Raw genomic sequence first — 27,916 nt, 5'->3', positions numbered from 1 at the left:
ATGGCTGAACAGACGCCAGATGTGTTCATCTGTGAGTATGAACGTCTCCTGCAGCTGTGGCACAGTGCGCGCGCACTGATGACTGATGTGATGTCTTCCACAGGGTGTGAGGACTGTGGCCAGTACCATGACTCCGAGTGCCCCGAGCTGGGGCCCCTGGTCACCGTCCCAGACTCCTTCGTCCTCAGCCGAGCTCGGTGAGTGACAGCTGGGGGTCTTCAACCAGCCTGAGCTCGAATAAACGTTTTAATGACGAGTGCAGATTATTATTTGTCATATTATTATTATTATTCCAACTGCAGCAGTCACTTGGAGAAACTTCATCACGTTGCAGCCACAAAATAAAGTATTTCACAGGGAATTTTTTAAATGGTACACCAACGTAAAGTAGTGAATAATTATGTACGGGGAGGAGAATTATTCAGCAATTTCCTTAACCTGTTGCTTCCTTGTTTTATTTTTTATTTTTTTACAAATAAAAATCTGTAAAGTGTGGCGTTCGTTTGTATACACGCCCCTGAGTCAGTACTTTGTAGAACCACTTTTTGGTGCAAGACTTTTTGGGTTCGTCTCTACAAGCTTTGTACATACAGGTGGTCATAAAATTATAACATGAAAAAGTTTATTTCAGTAATTCCATTCAAAAAGTGAAACTTGTATATTCATTCATTACACACAGACTGATGTATTTCAAATGTTTATCTGAAATTCAGTATCTCAGAAAATTAGAATATTAAGACCAATAAAAAAATGATTTTTATAAATGTTGGCCATGAGCATGTGCAGCATCAGTACTTCGTTGTAGCTCCTTTTGTCTGGATTACTGCAGCAGTGCGGCGTGGACCAGTCTGTGGCTCCGCTCAGGTGTGCTCATGGTTTTATTCTGTTGTTTTCCATGTATCTACCTTCTTTAATTTACTTTAGGTTTCAAAAGCACTGCCTCTTCTAATTCTTTTCTGCTGCTGTGCGCTCTCCTGGGGAGATGAACAGATAAAGTAACGGTCGTGTGTGCATGTAGCCTGGGTCCTCCTGTGTAGGTCACACCAGATCCCAAATTCACTCATGATGCTGGTCCTGGCAGTTCTGCACTCAGTTATTTTTTTAATTATAATTATTATTATTAGAAATGTATTCATTTCATAGGTCTGGCAGTTTTAACATCATCCTTCAGACCAGTCCTGTTCCCTGAATTATAGTGGGCCGCTCCTTCAAACTGGTACGAAACCAGCGCTTCACAAACATCTATCACCTTGAGATAATAACTCTCCCTTTTAACTAAATTCACTTGGATATTAGACGGTAGTATGTTTCTGTGAGCCTTATACATAAACAGTAAAATATTATAATCAACAAAGTTATATAATTTGAATATCTTCAGCTGATAAAACTATGTATTTGATGGATGGCTATAATATTTTCTAGTGATAATTCTTACAGCTCTTTTCTGTAAAATAAAAATAGTGTTTGTAATAGTTTTACATGCTTTACCTCAGAATTCAATACAGTAAATTAAGTGTGGGACAATTATTGCATTATACAACATAAACAGTGTTTTATCATTGAGTAACTCCCTTACTTTGTACAGTACTGCAATAGATTTAGGTTTTTTTGTTCTTAAATTATTTACGTGAGGTTTCCATGTCAGCTTTTCATCAGTGACACCCAGAAACTTCACCTCACCGACTCTACAAATCTCAACACCATCGACTCTGAATGGAGCATCGACACTTCTCTTACTGTTACTGAATATCATGTCATTTGTTTTATCCAAATTTAATGATAATTTGTTAATTTGAAACCAATTTTGTATTTTTACAAAGTCTGTCTGTACCAACTCCAACATTCGTTCTACATCTTTACCCAAACAAAGAAATGTAGTATCATCTGCAAATAAAACACGTTTAAACAGTCCCGACACATTAACCAGGTCATTTATATATAAAATAAATAACTTGGGTCCAAGTACAGAACCTTGAGGCTCTCCACATGTGATGTTACAAAGTTCAGATCTTGCATCATTTATTTGAACAAACTGTTTTTTCGTCTAAATAACTAGATACCCACTGTAGTCCTCTAATACCATATTTATTTAGCTTTTCAAGAAGAATACTGTGGTCAGTAGTATCAAATGCTTTCTTTAAATCAACATAAATACTGACACGATACTTTTTTTGATCAACATTTGTTCTATTAATTCCATGAGAGCCATTGATGTAGAATTTTTAGGTCTAAACCCATATTGATATTCTATTTATCGATAAATTGATCCAGTCTAATCACAAATAACTTCTCTAAAATCTTTGAAAACTGTGGCAACAAGGATATTGGTCTGCAATTGTTAAACACACGTTTCTCACCATTTTTAAAAAGAGGAATTGCCTTGGCTGTTTTCATGTTGTTTGGAAATATTCCAGTTGAGAATGATAAATTACGCATGTAAACGGCTCAATAACATAATTCATTCTATTCAACATTTTTCAATCAGGTCATCTGGACAGTTTTTTTTTTTTTTGTGCTGAAACGTTTCACCTTCGATCCAGAAGGCTTCATCAGTCAAGGAAACACTCAACACAACTGATTCTTCCCCCAACAGCTTACTGCAAAGTGGAACAAACCAGTTCTGCTTGTGATAAGATGGTCTCTTTGGTACGCCCCCTCCTCCATTGCTGGCCCTCTTCCTTGTTGACAGCCTTGTCAAACTGGTTAGACCATTTAAAGGTCTTTGCAGGTGTTTGGAGTTAATTAATGATTAGAGTGTGGCACCAGGTGTCTTCAATATTGAACCTTTTCACAATATTCTCATTTTCTGAGATTCTGAATTTGGGGTTTTCATTAGTTGTCAGTTATAATCATCACCATTAAAATAAATAAACATTTGAAATATATCAGTCTGTGTGTAATGAATGCATATAATATACAAGTTTCATTTTTGAATGGGATTACTGAAATAAATCAACTTTTTCATGATATTCTAATTGTATGACCAGCACCTGTATAGAGACTGACATTTTGACCCATTCTTCTTGGGGAAACAGCTGCAGCTCAATCGGTGAATGGGGACAGATTCCAGAGGGCGTAGGTTCTCAGCTGGATTTAGGTCTGGACTTTGACTGGTCCATTCTAACACATGAATATGTTTTGATCTATTGTAGCTCTGACTGGGGGATTCGGGTCCAGCAGGTGCACTTCTGACTTAGTCTCAAGTCTTTTACAGCTTCTAAGAGGTTTTGTTCCAGGACTATCCTGTTTTTAGCTCCATCCATCTGCATATCAGCTCTGACCATCTCTTCTGTCCCTGCTGAAGAAAAGCCTCCCCACAGCATGATGCTGCCACCACCATGTTTTGTAGTAAGAGTGGTGCGTTCAGGGCGATGTACGTTAGTTTGTCTGATCTGAACAGAGCAGCTGTATGTATGCTGTGTCTTCTACATAGTTTGAGAGAAACTGCAAACAGGACTTCTTATAACTTTTTTCAACAATGATTTTCTTCTTGCCACTCTTCCATAAAGTCCAGATTTATGGAGTGCATGCCTAATAGTTGTCCTGTGGACAGAATGTCCCACCTGAGCTGTGGATCACTGCAGCTCCTCCAGACTTACCATGAGCTTCTCAGAGTAATGCTCTGCTTGGCCGGCCGGTCAGTTTAGTCGTGTCTTGGTAGGTTGCGTTAAACTCTTCACATTTTCTAATGACTGATTGAATGGAGCTCCACAATATATTCAGTGCTTAGGATAATGTTTTACAACCTAATCCTGCTTCAAAAACAGTATCCCAGTCCTGTCTTGTGTGTTCCTTGCTCTTCATGATACTTTTCTCTAACAAACCTCTGAGGAATCAAAGTTCATGCTCAATAATCCAGGTAAAAAAAAATCCAACAAAGTCGGGTCCTCTGAGGCCTTCACAGGACAGCTGGATTTCTGAGATCAAATTACGTTCAGGTGGACTCTTTACTAATTAGGTGGCTCGTTAAGATGGCTGGTTGCTCTAGATTTTATGTAAAGGTGTCAGAGTAAAGGGGGCTAAATATAAATGATCTCTATGCTTTTTAGATTTTTATTTAAAAACTGAGTGCCATGTATGATTTTCCAGTTATGTGATACTGTGTGTTGGTCTTTCACATACAGTTCCAGTAAAATACTTTGAAGTCAGTTGTAACTTGACAAAATGCAGATAAGTTCAAGAGGTTTAACCTTTCTGCTGTCTGTGGGTCAAAATGACCAGTTTTAAAACCGAGTCGAGACTTGTGTTGACCCAAGGACAGCAGGAGGGTAAAAATATTCTGGCCTCCCTGGTCTCTCTCGGTATTACTGAGCCAGCTGTGGTTTTTGCAGCGATGTTTGTTGGGTTTAAGCTTTTTAATGTTCATACTTTGTTGCTTGTGTCCTGCATCAGATCATCTCTTCCTAACAGCCTGGAGATCAGACATGTGGCTGATGGGGAGGAAGGGGTGTTTGTACTGCGCCGGCTGGTCAGGAGGACCCGGTTTGGACCCTTTGAGGCTAGGAGAGTCCCCGTCTTGGACAAAGAAGGAGCATTTCCTCTGAAGGTGCAACCTAATGGACTCTAACCGCACTGAATTAAAATGCAGAGCTCCAGACAAACTTGTTGCACTGGTGTGTTTAACTCTTTTAGTTAGGTGCACCAACGTTTTCACCCTCATTGACAACCGTGTTATTATATCAGTCATATCAATATAACGGGAATAAAAGTAAATGTTTGTCTTTATTTCAACTGAAGAACAAACTCTGCATTAACTTGCATTTGCTATTGATGTTTAAAATGCCTGACCACTAAAACCCTCACAAATGACACCAAAGTGTTCACTGTTCTCAGATACTTAATAATTACCTGTAGATCCATGTCCACGTCCATGTTCTTCCTTTTTAGTCAGCACCAGTGTAAAAAGTCAGTCTGGAGCCCCAGTTTTTATGTTTTTGACATAGATGATGCAAATGTTCAAGCACCATAACTGCAATATATTAGTAAAATGCAGAATAAAGTTTTAATCTGTACTTAAATACCATATGAGACAGAACCATTTGGACGACCATAAGAGCAAGATTCTGAATTAAATTGTGATCCAGTCAGTATAAACAAGCTGTCAGACTAATACAGTTTTAGGTAAACTCAGTTTAACAATGACGGTAAATTAAAACAATACGTCATTTTGTAATAGCATATATTTTAACATCTTTACATTAAACATGAGCTGAGGAGTACCAGAGGGCCAAGCGGTGTGCAGCCTTGGCTGTTGCTGAGGTTAAAGCTCAGATGTGGGAGGAGTTCGGTGAGACCTTGGATAGAGACTCTTGGTCGGCTCCGAGGAGATTCTGGCAAACCATCAGGCGGCTGAGGAGAGGAAAGCAGCACTTTACTAACACTGTATTCAGTGAAGGTGGGGTGCTGTTGACCTCAACCAGTGATGTCGTCGGGAGGTGCAAGGAATACTTCTCGGACCTTCTCAATCCCACCAGCACGTCTTTCATGGAGGAAGCTGAGCCGGGGAACTTTGGGGTTGATCTGTTCATAACCGTGGCTGAGGTCGCCGAGGAAGTTAAAAAGCTCAGAGGCGGCAGGGCTCCGGGAGTGGATGAGATTCACCCTAATTTCCTTAAGCTGTGGATGTTGTGGGGCTGTCTTGGCTGACACGCCTTTGCAACGTCGTGTGGACATAGGGAGCAGTGCTACTGGACTGGCAGACTGGGGTGGTGGTTCCCATCTTTAAAAAGGGGGACTGGAGGGTGTGTTCCAATTATAGGGGCATTACTCTCCTTAGCCTCCCTGGTAAGGTCTGTTCAGGGGTACTGGAGAAGCGAGTCCGATCGTTGGTCGAACCTCAGATCCAGGAGGAACAATGTGGGTTCCGTCATGGCCGTGGAACACTGGATCAGCTCTTTACCCTCACTAGGTTTCTTGAGGAGTCATGTGGGGGGGTGCTCCGTGAGTATGGGATTGGAGGCCTGTTGTTACGGGCTGTTCAGTCCCTATACAAGCAGTGCAAGAGTTTGGTTTGCATTGCCGGCAGTAAGTCGGACCCCTTCAGGGTGGGAGTTGGATTCCGCTAGGGCTGCCCGTTGTCACCGATTCTGTTCATAACTTTTATGGACAGAATTTCTCGGTGCAGCCAGCTGGCGAAGGGTTTCCTGTTCGGTGGCCTCAGATTTCCATCTCTGCTCTTTGCAGATGATGTGGTCCTGTTGGCGTCATCGTGCCGTGATCTTCAGCTCTCACTGGAGCGGTTCGCAGCCGAGTGTGAAGCGGGTGGGATGTAAATCGGCACCTCCAAATCTGAGGCCATGGTCCTCAACCGGAAAAGGGTGGATTGCTGTCTTCAGGTCAAGGGTGAGGTTCTGCCTCAAGTGGAGGAGATCAAGTATCTTGGGGTTTTGTTCACGAGAGAGGGAAGAATGGAGCGTGAGATTGACAGATGGACTGGTGCAGCATCTGCAGTATTGCGGACTCTGTACCGGTCCGTTGTGGTGAAGAGAGAGCTTAGCTCTAAGGCAGAGCTCTCTGTTTACCAGTCGGTCTACGTTCCTACCCTCACCTCTGGTCATGAGCTCTGGGTAGTGACCGAAAGAATGAGCTTGCGGATACAGGCGGTTTGAAATGAGTTTCCTCCGCATGGTGCTGGACTCTCCCTCAGAGACAGGGTGAGAAGTTCAGTTATTTGGGAGAGACTCGGAGTAGAACTGCTACTCCTCCACATCGAGAGGAGCCAGTTGAAGTGGTTCGGGCATCTGGTAAGGATGCCCCCTGGGCGCCTTCCTAGAGAGGTGCTTCGGGCATGTCCAACTGGGAGGAGACCCCGGGGAAGACCCAGGACACGCTGGAGAGACTGTCTCTTGGTTGGCCTGGGAACACCTTGGAATCCTCCCAGAAGAGCTGGAAGAGGCTGTGGAAAGAGATGTCTGGGCCTCCCTGCTCAAGCTGCTGCCCCCGCGACCTGACTTCAGAATAGGCGGAAGATAATGGATGGACGGACGGATGGACATTTTTACATGTTTAAATGGGGGTAGAGATGGTGTAGAGGCAGCCGACCAGGGACCAGAAAGTCGCAGTTCGACTCCCATCCATTCCCACGTGTCGTGGTGTCTCTGAGCAAGACACCCAATCCCCATCTGCTCCCTGGACGCTTGCATAGCTGCCCACTGCTCCACGTGGGCGCATCCCAGGTGTGATGGGTTAAATGCAGAGAACTAATTTCATCATTGTATAGAAACACAATGATGACAATCTCAGGCTTCCCTTCCCTTTACAGGTCGTTTAATACATGGAAAACAGATGTTATTCTTTTCACCCTTCAGTAAATTGTAAGCTCTGTATAGTCATAAACGCAGTACAATGTGATTTGTTTTTTGTTTTTTCACAAAATCATCTTTGGTTTTTTTTTTTAGATACATGGTAATATTTAGCTTGTAACAAGTTGTATTTCTGTAAAACGTGACTTCAACCGCATCTACCCCTGTCCATCCGTCCGTCCGTCCATCTGGTCGGTCGGTCAGAGCCTCTGACGGGTTTTACCTTTCAGAGAAAGAGCCCTTAGATGAGTGTGAGCCAGAAAGGACATGTTAAGACAAGGAAATGTTAAACACACCAGTTCAACAAGGAAAGCAGTCCCAGTGTGACTAAACTGGTTGCGCTCTGCAGCCCTGAGATAAGTGATGCATTCATTATCTCCTTGGTTTTTTCCTGATCTTTCCTCCTTTATTTGGCAGATCTTCCAGAGAAATGGTGCTGTGGTGTGTTTTGACAGCAGCAATGAGGAGGACTGTAACTGGATGATGCTGGTGCGACCCGCCACCGACCACACACACCAGAATCTGACTGCTTATCAGCAGGACGATGGTGTTTACTTCAACACCTCCCAGGTACCTGGGTCCCATCTCGACTGCTGATTCCCTGTAGCTGGCCGTGTGGCTCACACTTCTGACTGCTGCCCTGTGCTGCATGTTTCCCAGGACGTGCTGCCAGGATCAGAGCTGAGAGTCTGGTATGGAGCTTTCTATGCCAAGAAGATGGAGAAACCCATGCTAAAGCTTCCACTCCAGCCCCCACTGCCTCCTCCAGGTAGAATGGCTGAGATGTTTCAGCTCGAGCTGTGTGGCAGGGTGCCAATACAACATTGTCTTGTGTCTTTGAAACAGGCCCAGCATCTTCAGCTGCTAAACTAAAGAGCCTGGAGGAAGGTGAAGTCTCCCTGCTCCAGGTGGCTGAGGATCACCATGCAGGTAGGATCATTCCCATCATCTATTGTGTAAAATAAAATAAAACAAGAAATGTCGCCATGCTTCTGAAGATGTCATGTTTTCTGGTAGAGATGTGTTTTTCTACCTTGTCCTGCAGGAGTTGAACCCAGTAGCATGGATGCACGCTCTGAGGCATTTCCTTTATTTCTGTTGATTACAGACATCCCTCTAGGTCATGTTGGCGAGGTGAAAGCAGCAGCCAACTCACTTCTACCCCAGGAGGGCCTGGGGGATCACGACGAGGGTGAAGGGACACCTGCAGCTCAGCCAGTCCGCAGGAGAGGGCATGGCCGAGGGAGGAGAATCAGGGGGCGCAGGCTCGGAGCTGCTGCTGCCAGAAACAAACACAAAAGTAAGAAACAATAAGTCAGACTTACCAAAAACATCTTGTATGTCCTAGTGATTTGAGTTTTAGACTCAGAAGTTCACCTGTATCTCGACGAGGTATAGGACGATATAGGAGATAAGACAAGAGGCACATAGTTGAGGACTGTCAGACCATCTTTGTTTAATGAGAGAGGCTGTTATTAGGCAGAGGAGGAGTTCTCAGGCTCCAGTTTTTCAGTACACACAGCCTAGGCAAGTTCCCCGAGTATCTAAATATATTCATCATATGGGACATTAACATGTAGTCCCTCGTTTATCTCGGGGGATCCGTACCCTGAAGTCCCGTGATGAGTGAAAAACCGCAAAGTAAGAATAGTAGTACAAGTAGTAAGTAGTAGTTTATTATATATATATATATATATTCTAAACAATGTTTCTAAACTCTCTAAAAGAGCACAGCATGCCATGATTTCAGCTCTCTGCCTCCTCTCAGCCACGGTTGCACTTTGCTCTCTTGGCCACGCCCACTTCTCCGCTGCAGAACGGAGATCACAGAGGAGGAAGGAGGAGCTGCAGGGGGAAGTTTCTCCTGCAGTGTGGGCTGCACAGAGGTGCAGCAGGTGCTGAATAATTTAAAATAATTCATTTTAAATAAAAATTCCATGCAGATCGTGCGGCTCATCCATCAGTCAGCCAGTTGTCTGTCATGTCCACTCTTACTTTGAAAAATCGCGATAGAGCGAGTCCACGAAAACCGAACCGTGAAGTAGCGAGGGACTACTGTAATAAGTCTGACCCTTTACTTAAGACGGGCCTTACTTGGAACAAACGACCATAGAGCTCCTTCGTTTTGAGGTGTCAAAACTTTTTCATATACAGTCCAAGATTATCCAAGTACTTGCAGGCCACAAAAAAATTTATTTAAGATTTTTTTTATGAACAATATTTAGTAGAAAGGACAAACATACTTATTTTGGTGAAGAAGGATGTACATAAAAAGCTTTGTAAATGTTAACCTTGTTTAAAAAAGTGTATTCAATTCCTTCAGTTTGTTGGGTCTTTTGTTTTGTTGTACTCGGAAAGTACTTTTTAATTTGTTCTTAGAAACGACAACATAAAACGACTCCAGTCTGTTCACGATTAAATCAACTGCACTTATTTTCTTTGAAAACACTTGTTATATTTAGTCAAGGTTTATGAATGATTATTCAAAAGTCTACTTTTGGTAAAAGTCTGTAAAGGTTTGTGGTGCTTTGTACAGGAAATTGAAATAAATAAGTAGAATTACCGGTAATTATATTATATTAATTATAGGTAGTATTGTATCTAATATTGCACATTTTGAGAAGATTTCGCTCATCTGTTTTCCTTTAAACCTAAAAATTATATATATATATGCATGGTCATAAAATTTGAACATGTGCATCTGCATCAAACTTTGAACTAAGCCTGCACGCTGAAATTACAGTAGCCCCAACTCTCTAAAAGAGACGGAATGTCGTGATTTCGCTGTTGGCCACGCCCACTTCTCCGCTGCAGACTGGAGTTCATCACACGCTGCAGGAGGAAGCTTCTCCTTCAGCTCTGGGCTGCACAAAGATGCAGCAGGTGCCAAATAATTTACAATAATTATTTTAAATAAAAATTCCATGCTGATCATGCAGCTCATCCATCAATCGGCCAATTAATTGTGTGTCACGTCCATTACTTTGAAAATCCGCGATAGAGCAAGTCCGTTAAAAATGAACCGCGACTTGGCGAGGGACTGCTGTATATCATTCTTTACTTGCTGTCGTGGGCCGCACAAAATCACTCCAAGGGCCACAAATGGCCCTTTCGCTGCACCTTGGACACCCCTAAATTAGCCCAAGCATCCTCTGAAGGCACATCGATGCTTTTCAGAGTTTTTCACGAAGACCATCTAAGAAGAAGAGATGCAGTTATAACCATGTGGTGAAACCTTTTAAATCTAACGTGCACAATCTCGTGATATTGCAAGTTCTTGGAAAATGTGTTCACACTCAGAATGTGTTGAGGATGACTCTCAGCTACTACCACACTGAACCTTGTCTCTGTATCTTTGAATTTGAATAAGATGTGTGTGTTTGTGTTTTCTAAGGTTAGTTAACTATGGAAACCATCTTGAATCAGGTTGACTCCAAAAGTTAATCAGCTGTTGATGCACTTTTAATGATTACGCTGCAAAACTCATTAAGATCCATCCACTGGTTCGTGAGATATTTTGCTAACAGGCGGACGCATGAACAGACACAGGAAAAAGCGTTGCTCTCTGACCTTCTGCAGTGGATGATGCATACCCAACCCTAGTTTCTGCTTATTGTTGCTGGCCTGTTTGAGACTGTTGACTCCTGATGTGTGCAGATGTGAAGCCTGGAGAGCAGGGTTTGGAGCCGGGGGCTTCAGAGGCGACACACAGCAGCAGACTGCTGGGTTCTCCAGACCGAGCTCCTGTCCTGAAGAGGCACAAAGTTCGAGAGCACAAGAGGGTCTACCGCTGCTCCCTCTGCAGCAAGGTGTTCCAGAACAGCAGCAACCTGAACAGACACGTCCGCTCTCATGGTGGGTGCACAGCAGGAAGTCCAGCTTCTACATGGAACTGACTTCATCATCTCCACGTGTCCAAGCAGGCAGAGTTAAACGTTGGTTATCAGAGGCTGAGCAGGTGTGTGTGTTAAATCAGAGTCTTCCTTCCTGCATCTGTCCAGGTGATAAGCTGTTCAAGTGTGATGAATGTGATAAATTATTCAGCCGGAAGGAAAGTCTGAAGCAGCACATCTCCTATAAGCACAGCAAGAACATGGTGAGTCACGTTCCAAACTTAAGTTTCAAAGCTTTCAGACGTTCTGTTGAATAATGTTTCCATGTCCTCCTAACAGCCTGACCAAGACTATAAATATAAGTGCAACATATGTGAGAAATCCTTTCGCCTGGAAAATGCTTTAAAGTTTCACAACTGTCGCACAGGTGGGAGGGTCTCGTTGTACGTTTTGTCCCTCGTTACAGTTGTGCATCACGTTCATGCCTCATGTGATCCTGCTGGATGTTTTTTTTTTTTTGTTTGTTTCCCCTTCATGTCCAGACGACAAGACGTTCCAGTGTGACATCTGCTCGCGGTTTTTCTCCACCAACAGCAACCTGTCCAAGCATAAGAAGAAGCACGGAGAGAAGCTCTATTCCTGTGAAGTGTGCAACAAAATGTTCTACCGCAAAGACGTGATGCAGGAGCACCACAGGAGGCACAGTGTGGGTGAGTCCTGTGACGGCGCAGCAAGCAGCTCTACAGAAATGGTGCTGAGAAAACGGCAAAAGAAACATTCCAGCTTAAAGGCATAGTTGAGCTATTCTGAAGTATCGTTCTGTAGAAGTGTTACGAAGAATTAACGAAGGCTAAAATGACTTCCTAAATCATCTAACTTTTCTGAGTGTTTCATGCAAACGCATTTTTACAAACCGGAGCATTTACATCGATTTCACATTGCACAGATTTGGTGATACAGTGGTGATTTTTGAGGAGATGGCTGCAAAAAACATACGGAATAGTTTAAGGAAACTATAATATGCATAGACAATGTGCGTTTCCTGCAAAAATGCAAGTGTGAATGCTTCTTGCTTAAGAATATCAAGAAAACAGTTGAAAAGTAGCTTCAAATATCAGAAGGAAGCAGAACGTGCACAATTGTTCCTAATTTAATGGACTGCCAGGCTGCTGCCAAGATAAACTGTTGATCTGACAGTACCATATGTTTGGGTTTGTTCTCGGCTACCGCTAAACCAATTTTCAGCTGAAAAGCTCTAAAAACGCCCGAGTTATCGTATTTTTTCCTTTTTAGCTAAGGTGGCCATCTTGAATTTTTTATTTTCATGCAGCATTTTATGGGAAACTTTGTCAGCTATCACCACACCAACTTTCAGCTCAATGTGACTAAAATTGGCTGATTTATAGCTTTTTTCCTTTTTTTGCTAGGGCGGCCATCTTGGATTTTTGTTATTCGGTCAGATTTTATTAAGGGTTGTTGTCAGCTAACAACGCGCCAAATTTCAGCTGAATAGCTCTAAAAATGGCAGTTATCCTAGGTTTTCTATCAAACAGCTGAATAGTAGCTAAAGAAATGTAGAAAGAAGCTTAAATTTCCGAAAGGAAGTGGAGGGAGCTTAATTGGTTAATTGGAGCTTAAATGCAAATTTTACAATTGAATACTTTTGCTGGATGTAACTGGGACCCTGTACACACAGTTTCGTTCCACCACAGGTCCCACGTGTGTGTGACTAATAAAGAACCTTGAATCCTTGAATTTGCAAGCAGAACATGTCATGATTGATTTTAAAAGTTAGCAGTCACTAAAAATATATTATTTATCAGCTTATGGCTTAGTTTACACATCTGGCAGATATTCTAGTCATCTTTATATGATCTATTTTCCACAAGTCCACCTTATATTCACCAACCCCATATTATGTTATTTTCCACAATTTATCCTCAAAGGTTATTTTATTCCTAACAGTAGATAAATGTAAAAGGTCATCTGGACAGATTATTTTTGGGAGAAATGTTTCATCTTTCATCCGAAAGACTTCATCAGTCTGAGCTAACCCTCATAGTGACGAAACCTTTCAGATGAAAGATGCAACGTTTCTCCCAAAAATAATCTGTCCGGATGACCTGATTGAACCTTTTTGTACTACTCTAATGTCTGAGCTGAAGTTGTTCCACGTGTTCTTAGCACTGCCTCACAGTGGCAGAAAGAAGGTAAACTTACCGTGACCTCAGCATCTTGTTCATGTGGACAGGACCAAAACAGATGAAAAAAGAGGAGCTGGAGGCCAACGAAGAAGAAGGGACCAAGTACAGGAAGGAGCCGTCTCCCTGCCCCATCTGTGGCAAAGTGAGCCTTCAGTCCTCTGCACCGTGGCAGCATCTCAAATACTTCCTCTAAATCCAGCGCAGACGTCAAGTACTTTATTTTGACATGTCTACTTCCTGTGTGTCCAGGTGTTCTCCTGCAGGAGTAACATGAACAAACATCTGTTGACTCATGGTGATAAGAAGTACACCTGTGAGATCTGTGGCAGGAAGTTCTTCCGCGTGGACGTCCTCCGGGATCACATTCACGTGCACTTCAAGGTGAGACTAGTTTTATTTGTATTTTGTTTTCATAGCTCATACAAACTTAGACATGTACTTATAGGTCATGACATCCTCCAGCAGTAACCCCCAGTCCGGTGCATGAACTATGCTGAAAAAGAAACGAGAGAGAGAACATATTTGACATCTGACACTGTGAAGTTAACGAACGTGTAGCAGCTTTCAGTTAGCTGTTTCAGAACTTACTGCAACAATAAACCAGGCACCAGTTGAAGGTGTCTGAAAAAATCTGTACTAGGAAGCTGAGACTCATTCCTCAACTGTTCGAATGATTTCAAGTATACGTCTTTGATGGTATGGCGTAGTTTACTGAAACCACATGCTGACCACTTACTAAGACCCCTGTCAGTCATAGAAGAAACTGTTACGATGACAATGTGCTGTAATCAAAGGAGCATGCAAAGATATAAAATCAGTAACAAAAGTTTTAGCAGAAACTCAACATCTCTTAAACGTGTTGTGCTCATGGAGTTGTTTTGGGTCCAGGACATCGCCTTAATGGATGAGCAGGAGAGGCAGGATTTCATCAGTAAGATCGGCATCTCGGTGAGTGACAGCGACGAAACAGACGACGATGACGAAATCGATCCTGAGCACCACAAGTACAACTGCAAGAAATGTCAAGTAAGCATCTTTGTGTTTGTCAGTTACAAAACAAGGTGTGGTTGTTCTGTATGACATAATAAATACACAATCCATCCATTCATTATCTTCCGATTATTCTGAAGTCGGGTCGCGGGGGCAGCAGCTTGAGCAGGGAGGCCCAGACAGCTCTTTCCACAGCCTCTTCCAGATCTTCTGGGAGGATTCCAAGGCGTTCCCAGGACAACCGAGAGACATAGTCTCTCCAGCGTGTCCTGGGTCTTCCCCGGGGTCTCCTCCCAGTTGGAAATGCCCAAAGCACCTCCCCAGGGAGACGCCCGGGGGCATCCTTACCAGATGCCCAAACCACCTCAACTGGCTCCTCTTAACGTGGAGGAGCATCAGTTCTACTACGAGTCTCTCCCGAATAACTGAACTTCTCACCCTATCTCTGAGGGAGAATCCAGCTGCCCTGCGGAGAAAACTCATTTCAACCTACTGTATCCATGATCTCATTCATGAAGGGAGTTTTTCCTTTCCACTGTTGCCACTGTGCTTGCTCAGGATGGGAGACTGAGACGAAGCCAAGATTCAACTTGTCTGCTGGATTCCTTAGATAGAGAACTTTACTAATTGGCTTTTATGTATGGGAATGTTCCTGCAAAGTGCCCTGAGACAACTTTGTTGTGATTTGGTGCTTTATAAATAAACTGAATTGAATTGAATTCTTTCGGTCACTACCCAGAGCTCATGACCAGAGGTGAGGGGAGGAACGTAGACTGACTGGTAAACAGAGAGCTCTGCCTTACAGCTCAGCTCTCTCTTCACCACAACGGACCGGTACAGAGTCTGCAGTACTGCAGATGCTGCACCAGTCCATCTGTCAATCTCACGCTCCATTCTTCCCTCACTCGTGAACAAAACCCCGAGATACTTGAACTCCTCCACTTGAGGCAGAACCTCACCCTCGACCCGAATACAGCAATCCACCCTTTTCCGGTTGAGAACCATGGCCTCAGATTTGGAGGTGCTGATTCTCATCCCAGCCGCTTCACACTCGGCTGCGAGCCGCTCCAGTGAGAGCTGGAGATCACGGCACGATGACACCAGCAGGACCACATCATCTGCAAAGAGCAGAGATGGAATCCTGAGGCCACCGAACCGGAAACCCTCTGCTGCCTGGCTGCACCGAGAAATTCCATCCATAAAACCCAACAATTTTCAGTCAGGTCATCTGGACAGTTTCTTTTTTTGCTGAAACGTTTCACCTTCCATCCAGAAGGCTTCATCAGTCAAGGAAACACACAACACGTAACTGATTCTTCCCCAAACAGTTTACTCCAAAGTGAAGTTGGAGTGATATGTCAGTGCATAATACAAATGTTTCTGTCTACCAGCTGTCATTTGCAAAAGGCAAAGAATACCTGAAGCACATCACAGAGCAACACAAGGAGAAAGGCCACAGCTGTGCAATATGTAACCGACACTTTGCACTGAAGGCCACGTACAACGCTCACCTGGTCATCCACAGAGAGCAGCTGCCCGACCCTGCAGTGCAGAAGTAAGACAACAGGAAATGCAGCTGCCATTAAATCTCTTCATCTAATAATTTATACATGAGATGTCATTGCTGATTAAATTTAGGTTAAATGTTTTTCTTTTTTTTCGTCTGCACTTTGGCTCAAAGATCCGATTTGAAACACAATTGCTGTGGTAGAAAACTACAACTCTGTGTTCTTCCCAAAGGTACATTCATCCATGTGAAATCTGTGGGCGGATCTTCAACAGCATTGGTAACCTGGAACGGCACAAGATTATCCACACTGGTGAGGGGCGCCCGCAGACCTCCGTAAAATGAGATATAGGTTTGGATGGGATGAGGTTGCAGCCCTGAGGTTTTAACATTTGTTCTGGGTAATATGTAGAAAAATTAATACCACTGAAACATAGGCCTGTCGCGATAAACAATAAATCAATTACATCACATGTCACACACGATAAATGATGATGAATCACATGATAAATGAAAATTCTCATTTTCATTTATCGTCTTTATCGTTTCTTCGAGTATCTCGATTTCTACTGAAGACACTGGAGGACAAAAGACTCAACTCCGGTGCTCTTCACTGACCCCTCCCTTTCTCTTTAAAATCTGTTTTAACCGTCCAAAATTATGTTTTTGGATCGTTAAAATAAGCTAAGCTACGAGCTAAGCTAGCAGGCCGACCTCGGGAAAAACCTCTGTCTTGTCGAAGCTCCAAAATTCACGGTTGAACCCCGTGCCTTCGTGTAAAAAGTTGTTTTTCTCTGCAAAAAGAAGCTGAGAACTTATTTACTGATTTTATTATTAAAAGATTTGTGTGAAAAATGCTAAAGAGCTCAAACCACACCGAGCGTCCACCATTTTGAGAAGTGATTAAAGGAAAGAGAGTCAGCCCATGTCACGTCAAGGGGCCTCCCTCTTATTTTTCTTAAAGACACGCTGCTCGCTCCCTCACTATCCATCCTTCTGTTCAAACAGTCCTATACTGCCATCCAGTGGTCGAAAAAAGGTGCTACACTCACAACAAATTGACAACATTTCTTCTTAAATTTGACAATAATTACTAATTATTGTCAAATTTCAAATGATATTATCGTTTATCGCAATAATTACTGAGACAATTAATCGCCCAGCAAAATTTGTTATCGTGACAGGCCTAGTGACACAACAGATTTGGTGAAATTATTATAAGATATTGCTAAGAAAAGTCTAATGTCGTTTCTTTCTTTGATGGCGCCATGAAACGTCTTTCAGGTTTACGTTTTATAATTCACATTGTTGCCTTTTCTGCAACGATCCAGGAGTGAAGAGTCATTGTTGCGACAAATGTGGAAAATCGTTTGCGAGGAAGGACATGCTGAAGGAGCACCTCAGAGTTCACGACGACAACCGTGACTACCTGTGCGCAGAGTGTGGCAAAGGTCAGGCTGTCCGTGCTGCGTCGCAGCTCGTTACCGCTTCGTTGCAGAGCGGTTGTTTCATGACGATTCTTTGTGCAGGCATGAAAACCAAGCATGCTCTGAGGCACCACATGAAGCTTCACAAGGGCATCAAAGAATACGAGTGCAAGGAATGTAATCGCAAGTTTGCCCAAAAAGTCAACATGTTAAAACACTACAAGAGACACACAGGTGAGTGACGGTTTGTGTTGCAGCCTAATCAAACATGTAGGGACACTAATCTAAACGTTGTGGTAAGAAGACATGCTCGTCTTGGAGCTGCACAGGAAGTCGCTGTTTTCACCCGTTTCTGTCGTCCCACCATTTCTGCAGGTATAAAGGACTTCATGTGTGAGCTGTGTGGAAAGACCTTTAGTGAGAGAACAACTTTAGAGACGCACAAACTCATCCACACAGGTAAGCTCCGGTCCAGAAGCGTGATTTTGCGATGGAATGGCACAATTTTGGATTATTCTAATTTCAATCTGAGCAATAAACTGATTTATGTTGTGCAGAATTATTCAAACAGAGTAAGGAGTGAGGCTCAAGATTTCCCTGCAGATTAAAAACATCGCACCTGAAATCCAAAAAAGTTCTATCTGGTCCTCTGGACACTCAAAAAACAAAACAACAAAAATATATAGAAACGTTTCGTCTCTCATCCAGAAGACTTCCTCAGTCTGAGGTGCTGTATTCAGCTCAGTCTCTTAAATAGCACCTTCTCAGAGTGGATCAACCAGTTTTGCTGCTGACAACCAGAACCAGCTGATCACATGATCAAGAAGGACCATCAGCCTAACAATGGGTCATTAGCACCTGATGGCTGTTTACTATTCACATTTTTTTGTTGTTGTTTTGCTTTGTTTTGTTTTTTTGAATGTCCAGAGGCCCAGATTGAACTTTTTTAGATTTTACTACCTGGATTATTGAGCATGCATCAGGACATTGCACCTGAAAGCACACGCATGTATTATACTATTGAATAAATAATTTGGGGGGGAGTGGTGGCGCAGAGGCTAGAGAAGGTGGGCCTGTGATAGGAAGATCGCTGGTTCAACTCCCGGTACCGACAACATCAAAATGTGGGTGGAATAGGTGAAGCACCCACACCTGCCTCCACCCTCATTTGCCCCACTCTGGGCCCTTGAGCAAGGCCCTTAACCCCCACCACCTGCTCCCCTGGGTGCCCCGGATGGCAGCTCTGCTCCACACAGAGGCTGTGGTAGCTCGGTGGTTCGTTTGTGTCAGGAAGGACAGCGGCATAAGAATAACTGCCATGTCAGCACTTTGGTCCTGTAGGTGTTTAAAGTGCTCTATAAATAAAGCTGGTATGTCTTCGTGCGACTTATTTCGATGTGGAGACCCCTGAAGAAGGGCGCAGCCGAAAGAAGAAACAAAATTAATAAATGAGTGTAACTTCAGCCACAGTAAAGTGCAGCTAACAACGGTAGCTTTTAGTTTGCCAACTCAGTATATCAGCAGGAGTTTGTCTTGGACCTAAATGTATTTTTCTTCTTTCTCCATTTTAAATTTAGATGTTTTCTAATCTTGACCTTACAGCTAACAGTACAAACGCTAGCTGTTGTAGCTGGTTGTGGCATAAAGTGACCTTGTTGGGGCACTCGGTGTGTTCAACTATCAGAGGTGTTAGTTGTGTACGTTTGCACAGTTCTTTTCCTCACTACTAAAAACTACCGTAGACAGATGTTTGTTTGTTTGTTTGTTTGTTTGTTTTCTTACCATAATCCTGTTCTGCAGGTGTGAATGTCCGTAGCGCAGCAGAATGCAGCAGCGCTGTGTCTTACTGCTGCACAATCTAAATTCCACCGTCCAGTATGAACACTCACTAAAGTGAGGGGTAAAAAGAGAAACGCGTTTTCTCAAAATGAGCTCCAGCTCCTCCAGGTCCAGCTGCAGGACAGAGAGTCTCCTGAAACCTGCACGAACAACAGATCAGTGAAGACGTGCTGGGCTTCACCGATCATCACTTTGTCTTTATAACACTAAACGAGTGTTGCGTACACTTTTCATCACCCCAGCTACACGGTCAAGGTCACAAATCAAGGTCAACTGTTATACAAGTTTTTTCCTTGTCATGGTCATTCCCATAGGTTCATGTGTAATAATAATAATACCTTGTTGCTGGGCGTTTAAAGTTTGGTATACGGTACTCTTGTTGTTGTTGTCTTGTTTTTAAGGATCCTATTTGTTTATCTTTCATATGAGACCTTTTCTTTTTGCACAGGATTGCACTACGACAATAAAAAAACGTTGGTTACGTACTGTAACCCCAGATTCTATGAGTATAGGCGCAGCCCTTTAAGGCTATCGCTAGTGGGTTTATCCCTTTACGCGCAGCACTGAAAACTTTAGTCCACGCCCACCTGCTGTGTGGGCCTCGCCCCCGGTTCGTATAAATTATGGTGAGACCGGGTAATTGGCTCCCAAATAGCTTTTTCTTCAGCCATTTAGGAGCCAGTGAGGCCCAGAGCTTAAAGGGCTGCGCCTATACTCCTAGAATCTGTGGTTACAGAACGTAACCATCGTTCTATTTCGTATAGGCTTCGCCCTTTAAGGCTGTCGCTTAGTGGGTTAAAGGCGAAGCAGGATGTAGTCTATGCCTCACTGGGTCCATTCAGACACAATATGAAGCGCCCGCTTGCACCAAAAAACATTTCATCAACTCAGCCTTCTGTGTGCGTAATTACGCGTTCCATGCACAGGAGCGCACTTTTCATTAACAAAAATCTCCAAGTGCTACAGAGTGCATCCGCTCGGCCCCCCCGTTCCAACACTACACTCTCCAGGAGGGAACGAGCAGCGGGGCTGCTGCTGACAGCACCTTTTCTGGAGGAATCATCCGATTCACTCCGTGACTCGGCGTCAAAAAAGGCGGTTGCGTTGTCCAACGATCAATCCCCTGCCACGGAAAAACACTCCTCGATGTTAGCCTTGAACAAGGCTGCTCGTCTCTGCTTCTCCTCAGGAGGGAGGAGGTCCCAGGGACGGCAGGAGGAGGCGAGGTCGGCATGGCGGGGACCCAGGCATCCTTCACAGATGTCGTGCCGGTCAAAGCTCAAAATGTAGCCGGTCTGGCAGGACGGGCACAGGTGGATGGTGCTGGTGCTGGACATCTTCTTCTCGAAAAACAGTGCTGGTTGCTTGCTGAAGAAAAAATGGGAGCCGATTACCCGGTCTCACCGTAATTTATACGGACCGGGGGTGAGGCCCACACAGCAGGTGGGCGTGGACCAAAGTTTTCAGGGATAAACCCACTAGCGACAGCCTTAAAGGGCGAAGCCTACACAAACTAGAACTTGACTCTGACTCTCCAGTCTTAAAATTGATCAGATCTGTTACAGCTTGGTGCAAACTACTATAAATAAATCATATTTTCATAATTTTTCCGCTGTGGTCTGTATAATTATCACGTCCTTCTCGTTTAAGTTTATTTAAATAAACTGTGGGTAATTGCATCCATCCATCCATCCATCCATCCATCCATCCATCATCTTCCACCTGTTCTGAAGTCGGGTCTCAGGGCAGCAGCTTGAACAGGGAGGTCCAGACATCTCCTTAAAGTCTCCTCCTCCAGCTCTTCTGGGAGGACCTCCATGTCCCAGCACACTGATGCAGTAATCCATGCAACAGGAGCCCTTTAAAAAACTTTAATAAGTTTTAACTGGTGTTATGTAAAATTCTAAACTTCTGAGAAAATCCATAATCAAAACAAACAAAGCAGAAATGATCAATACTGTACATCATATGAGTTTTACTGTTTAAATTAACTAAAGCACATCAACTTTTCAGTGATATTGTAATTTATTGAAGTCCACCTGTAGATTTTTATTGGGGGGGCGGGGGGGTCTGCCTGAGCCTCCATCATGCAGAAGCTTTAACGACCTGTTTGTGCTGTTTGTGTTTTGGTTGCAGTGGGTAAGACGTGGGTGTGTACAACATGTGATAAGAAGTACCTGACGGAGTACATGCTGCAGAAACACATCCACCTGACCCATGAGAAGGTGGAGGCCCAGTCCTGTCACCTCTGTGGGACCAAAGTGTCAACCCGCGCCTCCATGAACCGCCACCTGCGACGCAAACACCCCGACGTGAGTGCGCGGACGTGCCTGCACGCCACCCGTCAGGTCTGATGTGTCCTGCAGGAGGATTGAGGAGCTGACGGCGCTCTGCCTTGTGCCTGCAGGTGGCTGTGGTCCGGCTGGATGAGTTCGATGACTTTCAGGAGAACGCCACGCTCAATGACTCGTCTGTCAGTATTGTTCAGGTTAGCTTCTCACGGTCATGTTTGTCACACAACTATGAAACGCAGTGGAGGAGATTATGGGTCAGTTTAAAGGAATAGTTCAGACATTTTGAAGTGGGGTTCTATTGAAAGGTTAGGAACAACAAATATGTTACCTGACAGCTCTTTAAATGAGGAATTTATTCAATTTATGAGGCGGCTGTGGCTCAGTGGTTAGAGCAGTCGTCCCCCAATGGGAGAGTTGGTGGTTCAGTTCCACCAGCAGTCACATGCTGAAGTGTCCCTGGGCAAGACACTGAACCCCTCATAGCTCTGATTAGTCTCCACAGATTCAGATTATCTTTGTAGCGGTGTAGTAGAGTGCTGTGTGAATGTGTGTGGAGGTAAATGAGGCACAGGTTGTTGTGAAGAGCTTTGAGTATCTTGATCAGATAGAAAGGAGATATATAAGTTCAGTCCATTTACCGTTTAAACAACCTCACTTTAGAGAAACAGTAACAGTTTACAAGGCTGGTGAGCTGACAGTTTAAACAAACAGTAACCACCACCTGAAATCAGCTCTGGTCTTAAACGTCACAGCTGCTCGTGAACGCTGGTTCATCACCGTTTGACTGTCTTGAGTTTTTTTATCAAGTGGTTCTTTACATTTCATCTGTTGGTGTTTGTGGGTGAAGTAGCAGCAGCTCCCTGGAGACACTTCCTGTAATCCAGTGGATTAACTTAGTAATGCAAAACTGACAGGAGTTTTGAAATGGGAGCATTTTCATGTTTTCTTTCCATTTTTAAACAGGATTTTGCTTTTCTGATACGACTCCACTTTCCAAGTTTTCAAACAGTTCAAACTATTGTACAAGCATTTACGTTGTCGTCAGTTTTATATTACAGGGTTATTCTGGCAGAAATATTAAGATATTCCTTCTGAAATTCAGAATTGTGAGTCTTTATTTGCAGGTTCAGAGTAATTTCAACCTTTCCCTGTGTTGCAATGCTTCACCTGTTTCCATAGCCCGCCCTGTCCCTAGAGAAAGATGGCGTGTCTCAGGAGCGCCCCGTCCGATCTTCCCGGCAGCTTAAGAAGAAGCAAAGAGTTCCAGTGGAGCCGGAGCTCTCCGAGTCCGATGAGTATGTGGATTTCATCGAGTCGAGGCACCAATCCTTGTCTGAATTCAGAACCGTTATCGTCGGAGACGAGACGGAGACGAGCTCTGCTGTGCAAAGCATCCAACAGGTAGATGACTCGAGATGTCCTGCTGAGAGATACTTTACAATAAGATACGTATGAATGTCTGTTCTCCTCGTTTCCAAAAAACACAACAAGTAGTGAAGCGGTCTCCGTTAGAATAAAATGAAACACGAGCTGAAGTTTTTCTTACTGAAGAACCAAATGCTCCGAGACAGCAGCTCACTGCAGAATGCCTCGTGTAAAAAGACCTTAGAAGAAACCAAACTAAAAGAAACAAATACTTTAAACTGTAGTCAAACACTCACTGCCCGGTTCATTGATGCAAATTATTAGATATTTTTATCAATGACCCTGAAGTCAAAACAGCTGAAATAGGTGCATTTATAAAAATCAGTAAGACTCTGGATATGTAACGTGGATAAATGAACCAAAACAATGTGGTGAAAGATTTGAGTTTATCAAATTCATTCATTGTAATGAATAAAATAAAAGTATAACCACACAAATGGATCTTGTAGCAAATCTGTTTTTTTGTAAACAGATTTTTTTTTCCCACATTAGATGTCTGGGAAAAAGTAGCAAATTTATGTCTTTGCTTTGCAATAATTATTGACAGAGGTTGGTTGCTTGACTTGGACCCTTGTTTTATTATAGTTTTTTTCCAATTTGAAACAGTGAAGTGGGACTGCAACAAATGGGACCTGTGTGTGCATCTTAAAAGTGCTCAGCTGGTTTAAGGTCATGAGAACTGGGAGCATTTATCAACACATCAAACTCAATTTTTTAATTCTAAATTAATCTCAAACCGTTCGGGCAGTGAAATGGTCACATTTTCATTTACTTACTGACTTTTATTTAACCAGTCATATCCCACTGAGATCACAGATCTCTTTTGCAAGAGAACCCCGGGCCTGAAAGCAGCCTAACGTGCACGTTTTTTGGACTGTGGAAGGAAAGCGTAGTGCCCGGAGAAAACCCACACAAACATGAGGAAAACATGCGGAGGAAACGCCACACAGAAAGATTCAATTCAGGAATTGAACCCAAGACCTCCTTACTGTGAGGCAACAGTGCTAACCACTAATCCATTATGCTGCCGAACAATTAACAATCACATGTCCACCTGTGATTAGAGCACGACCAATATGGACATTTATGGTTGTCGTCGATGCCGATAGTGGGAGGGGAGTCGACCGCCGATAACGGATATAAAGGCTGAAAACCTTTGAGCTTTGTCCACCCCTAAGAATCTCAAGTAAACAGCTACTTTTAAACTTGTTTTAACACTTGAAGAGTTGAACCAGTCTTCCTGCTGTGCGTTCACATTTTCTATGCTCCACTATTCACCATAAAGTCATCAAGTGCATTACAAAAATATAACTTAAATAAAGAAACTCCCTTCCCTGTTCATTGTTTAAACAGTCAGTCACGTCTGGTGAAGGTAGAACTAGTATTGATCGCAGCAGTGTTTCATTTTTCTTTGTAGAGACGTAAAGATTTCAGACAAACAATGCATTTCATTGAGGACGACAAAGATAAAGTTACTAACACTGATACATTTTACCTCTACGTTACATTTGTTGTTCTGGATAAAGTTTTACAAGGCAAGAGCCTATGCTAGGTTATCTAAACATTAGCTTGCTAACTTGAGAGGCACATAACTAATGACAAGCGGGTTGGAGGATTGAAGAGAATTGATTATTTGTCAGTTACATCAGATCAGTTAAAATAAACTTATCATGTTCTGTTCAGCAAAATATGCGACACAGTATTGCTCCCTGCTTCGGCTGTATTGAATGTGAAAGTGAAACTTAAGTGAACGGCCATGACTTGAAAGTAGTCTGCATGCGCCCTCTGCTGGATACATTGTACAATTTCACCATTTGCAAGTAAGGACACGGCTGGCGCTCAGCATTTTAGGGATGAAAATTAGAAGTGTTTATATTGGTGCATAACTGACCAATTATCACCGGTACGATAGGTCCATAAATGTCTACATCAACCTAAGATATCGTCCGTGCTGATATATCAGTCGAGCTCTACCTGTGATATGCACTGGACCGTTTTGATGGGCTGCTGTTCTGCAGAAATGACTCTCCACACAAAAACAGGGATGAAGTTTGTGATCTGACCACATTGATCTTTGCAGACTTTTTTTTTTAATCGGTCAACACAGACCAGCCTTCACGCCTCACATGGCCGTTTTACCAGTTTTTTTTTTTCTTCCTTGGACCCCCTTTGGAAAGGTCCACCACTCCAGACCAGTACGATTTCACAAGAGCTGCAGATAAAAATAAATTATTATTTAACCATCCATTAGTTTAGTTCTGTCATTCTCTTCTTCAGTGAAACACGATGGATTTTTTTCATTAATTCAACCTTTATTTATTCAGGTAAATCCCATTGAGCCTCGAGGACTCATTTACAAGAGAGACCTGATTTCAACAAAGAAAGATGACACCAATGGACAGTTATAAAAAAGTCATACAGATTTTTTTTTTTTTAACAAATAGGATGGCTAAAAGAAAAAGGTAACAAAAAAACAGCTAGATTCTAAGGCGAATGTAGAAAACTAACAACAGGAACATGTCTGCATTGGTCCCTGCCAGGACTCCAACAGATTCTTGAATCCACTTAGAGAGGTCAAAGGTCGAGAGCTTCAGATCTTTTTCCAAGATCTTCCAGGAAACAGGAGCGGAGTAGGAGAAGGCCCTTTTGTCTAGTTCAGTTCACACTGAGGGAACACTGCAGGTAATAATGTCCTGAGAGCGCACGCTGTAGCTGCACTCACACAGAGACATGTAGGAGGAGATGTATGAAGGCAGCAGACCAAGAAGTGATTTAAAGATGAAGATGTACCAGTGAGAGAGTCTGCGTGAAGTTAATGGTGACCAGTTAACCAGTGAATACTGGGTGCAGTGGTGGGTACGGTAATCACAGCCAGTTATGAATCTTAGTGCACCATGATAGACAGCATCCAACATCTGCAGCATCCAACATCTGCAGGGTGCTTGTAGGAGCGTTCATGTATTTGCAGCCCATGTCCAGGTGCTTTTAAGACACAATAAGATAAATTATTTTTGTTCATGTTTTGTAATGTTGTGTATCTGTGTATTGTGGTGTGGGGATAAATGTACGGCACGGTTTAGTTATTTTGTTCGTGATGTGCGTCTGACCTGACTGCTGCCGTTTCAGGTGGTAGTCCTGGCTGACCCCAGCGCTCCATCAGCCCCCTCCCCCAACAATTCAGTGGGGCTGACCAACATCACCGTCACACCCATCACCAGCCACGCCTCTGCCCAGTTCACCAGTCTGCAGCCTGTTGCCGTGGGCCACCTGACGGGCAGCGACCGGCCCCTCACTTTGGACAACTCCATCCTCACTGTCACCTTCGACGCTGTAAGTGGCTCCGCCATGCTCCACAATCGGCCCACAGAACTCATCCCAGAGACGGTGGGGCCCACTAGTGGCGCCGCGCCGCAATCTGTCGCCCATTTCATCAACCTCACCACTCTGGTCAACCCCATGAGCCACCAGCTGGATGCCCCGACGCTGGCCTGGAGGCCCATACCAACTGCTGAGGACCAGGTCACCTCTGTGGTGGATGGTGCTCAGGGGGAGGGTTCTGTGGTTCAGGGTGCAGAGCCTGGGCAGAGCAGCCAGTGTCAGACACTCAGCACCCAGCAGCAGAGCAGCTCACAGCAGATGTTCAGCTACTGAGCAACACCAGGGGGTGCAGGTCACCTCCCACACACTGTAACACTGATCTGATTACCCTGAAGAAGTCCATGTGATGTATTTATTTTTAGTTTTCTGTTTTTATAGACACAACAATAATGTATGAAAACGTTAGAGAAATGGCACCTGGATCCAAGATCCCCGACCTGTCGAAACCAAAGCACCGTCTGAAAATCCCCACGCTTTACCAGCCTTTACAAACATGCATGTTTTCAGAGCAATCTGCTGTGAAGAAAGAAGACGAGACGTTTTAGTAGAAAGATGAATTTTGTGATTACGTTTTGGTTCTAACAGGTCCACTGATGACATGTTGTTTTTCAGTTATGTAAATTATAGCTGTAATTATTGTTTATCTTCAAGAAAAATCTTTTTCTATACTTTCTAAACAGAATGTCTCGTGGTTTTCTTGTGTGTGTGGTTGTGGAAGAAAAACTTTTCTGTATGAAATGGCTCATGTCAGTCGATAGGTATCAACAGAAATCTGAGTATTGTCACAAAAGATCAGAAATCGTTTTGAAACGATGGTTAAGTTTTAATTTATGTAGCCACAATTCACAACAAAGTCATCACAGGACACTGCACAAAACACAAGTTGAAATCAAAAAAACAAATTTACATAAAAACAAATTCCAAATTACATCAAATATGACACTGAAGACCTATTAATCCATGAAGGAATGCATATCGCCCGCTGCCTTTCATGACAGTTTTAAACTAAGATCCTCTTAAATGAAAAGGGATGGAGTTGTAACCATTGAAACCTTGAAAATATTGTCATTTCATGCAGTATTGCATGAAGTGACCCTCAGTATGACTGTCACCTACTACCACGTTAATATTTATATCAGTGGCCGTTATAGATATTTGTTCTGTAAGGTCAGTTAGCTGTGGTGGCCATCTTTAATTGTGTTGGCTTGAAATGTTAATCAGATACAGTGCTTATAAAAAGTACTATTCATAATGATAACTTTAAGTCTTGAGCAATTACAGACTAACTTCCACCTCCTCAAAACAGACTTCTGTAGACATCTACAATTAAGAAACTACCTAATTGCACATAGAGTGGGAAAAAATTACAAAACTTACACCTATCCACCTTGTTCCTGGGGGCTCTACTGTATAAATGATTATGGGCACAACTTCCTGTCAGACAGGAAGTAGCAGTAAACATCGGTTAACCATGGTAGAGGAGCACGGACCGCAGTTTACTTGAAAGTAATTTGCATTCAGTTTAGCAGATAAAACACTGTTTTTGTTTTGTTTACATTTATTTAACGACCATAAATTTAATAAAATAGCCGTGCTGAGTTCAGGTACCTGTTGTGTTCACGGCTGCAGAACAACCAGCCCAAATTAAATCAGCGGCTACAACAGAGTTTGGAACACATACCCCTCCAAAAAGTGTTCATGTGAAAAGAGGTGTAGTT

At 43.2% G+C, this 27,916-nt stretch overlaps 1 protein-coding gene across 1 annotated transcript; it reads left to right on the top strand.

Moving 5' to 3' along the window:
- On the top strand, nucleotides 1-26,790 carry prdm15 (PR domain containing 15). The gene is made up of 23 exons (XM_037688142.1): nucleotides 1-31; nucleotides 104-197; nucleotides 4,393-4,546; nucleotides 7,719-7,871; nucleotides 7,962-8,070; nucleotides 8,148-8,231; nucleotides 8,410-8,601; nucleotides 10,959-11,156; nucleotides 11,303-11,397; nucleotides 11,474-11,561; nucleotides 11,677-11,844; nucleotides 13,386-13,480; nucleotides 13,588-13,719; nucleotides 14,227-14,364; nucleotides 15,720-15,883; nucleotides 16,069-16,148; nucleotides 17,167-17,286; nucleotides 17,365-17,496; nucleotides 17,638-17,721; nucleotides 21,238-21,413; nucleotides 21,509-21,589; nucleotides 22,575-22,796; nucleotides 25,947-26,790. The coding sequence occupies exons 1-23, from the start codon at nucleotides 1-3 to the stop codon at nucleotides 26,469-26,471; spliced, it is 3,315 nt and encodes a 1,104-aa protein (XP_037544070.1). The 3' UTR covers nucleotides 26,472-26,790.
- Nucleotides 26,791-27,916: the final 1,126 nt, after the last annotated feature.

Source organism: Nematolebias whitei, chromosome 14, assembly GCF_014905685.2.
Source record: "Nematolebias whitei isolate Nwh7 chromosome 14, NemWhi1, whole genome shotgun sequence".
In the NCBI taxonomy this organism is placed as follows: Eukaryota; Metazoa; Chordata; class Actinopteri; order Cyprinodontiformes; family Rivulidae; genus Nematolebias; species Nematolebias whitei.
This window is presented reverse-complemented; position numbering and strand designations above follow the sequence as displayed.

Coding starts and splice junctions, on each gene's coding strand:
- prdm15 (XM_037688142.1), top strand. CDS start 1: ATGGCTGAACAGACGCCAGATGTGTTCATCT. Junction 8,071..8,147: donor GCCCCCACTGCCTCCTCCAG/GTAGAATGGCTG, acceptor TCTTTGAAACAG/GCCCAGCATCTTCAGCTGCT. Junction 11,845..13,385: donor CCACAGGAGGCACAGTGTGG/GTGAGTCCTGTG, acceptor TCATGTGGACAG/GACCAAAACAGATGAAAAAA.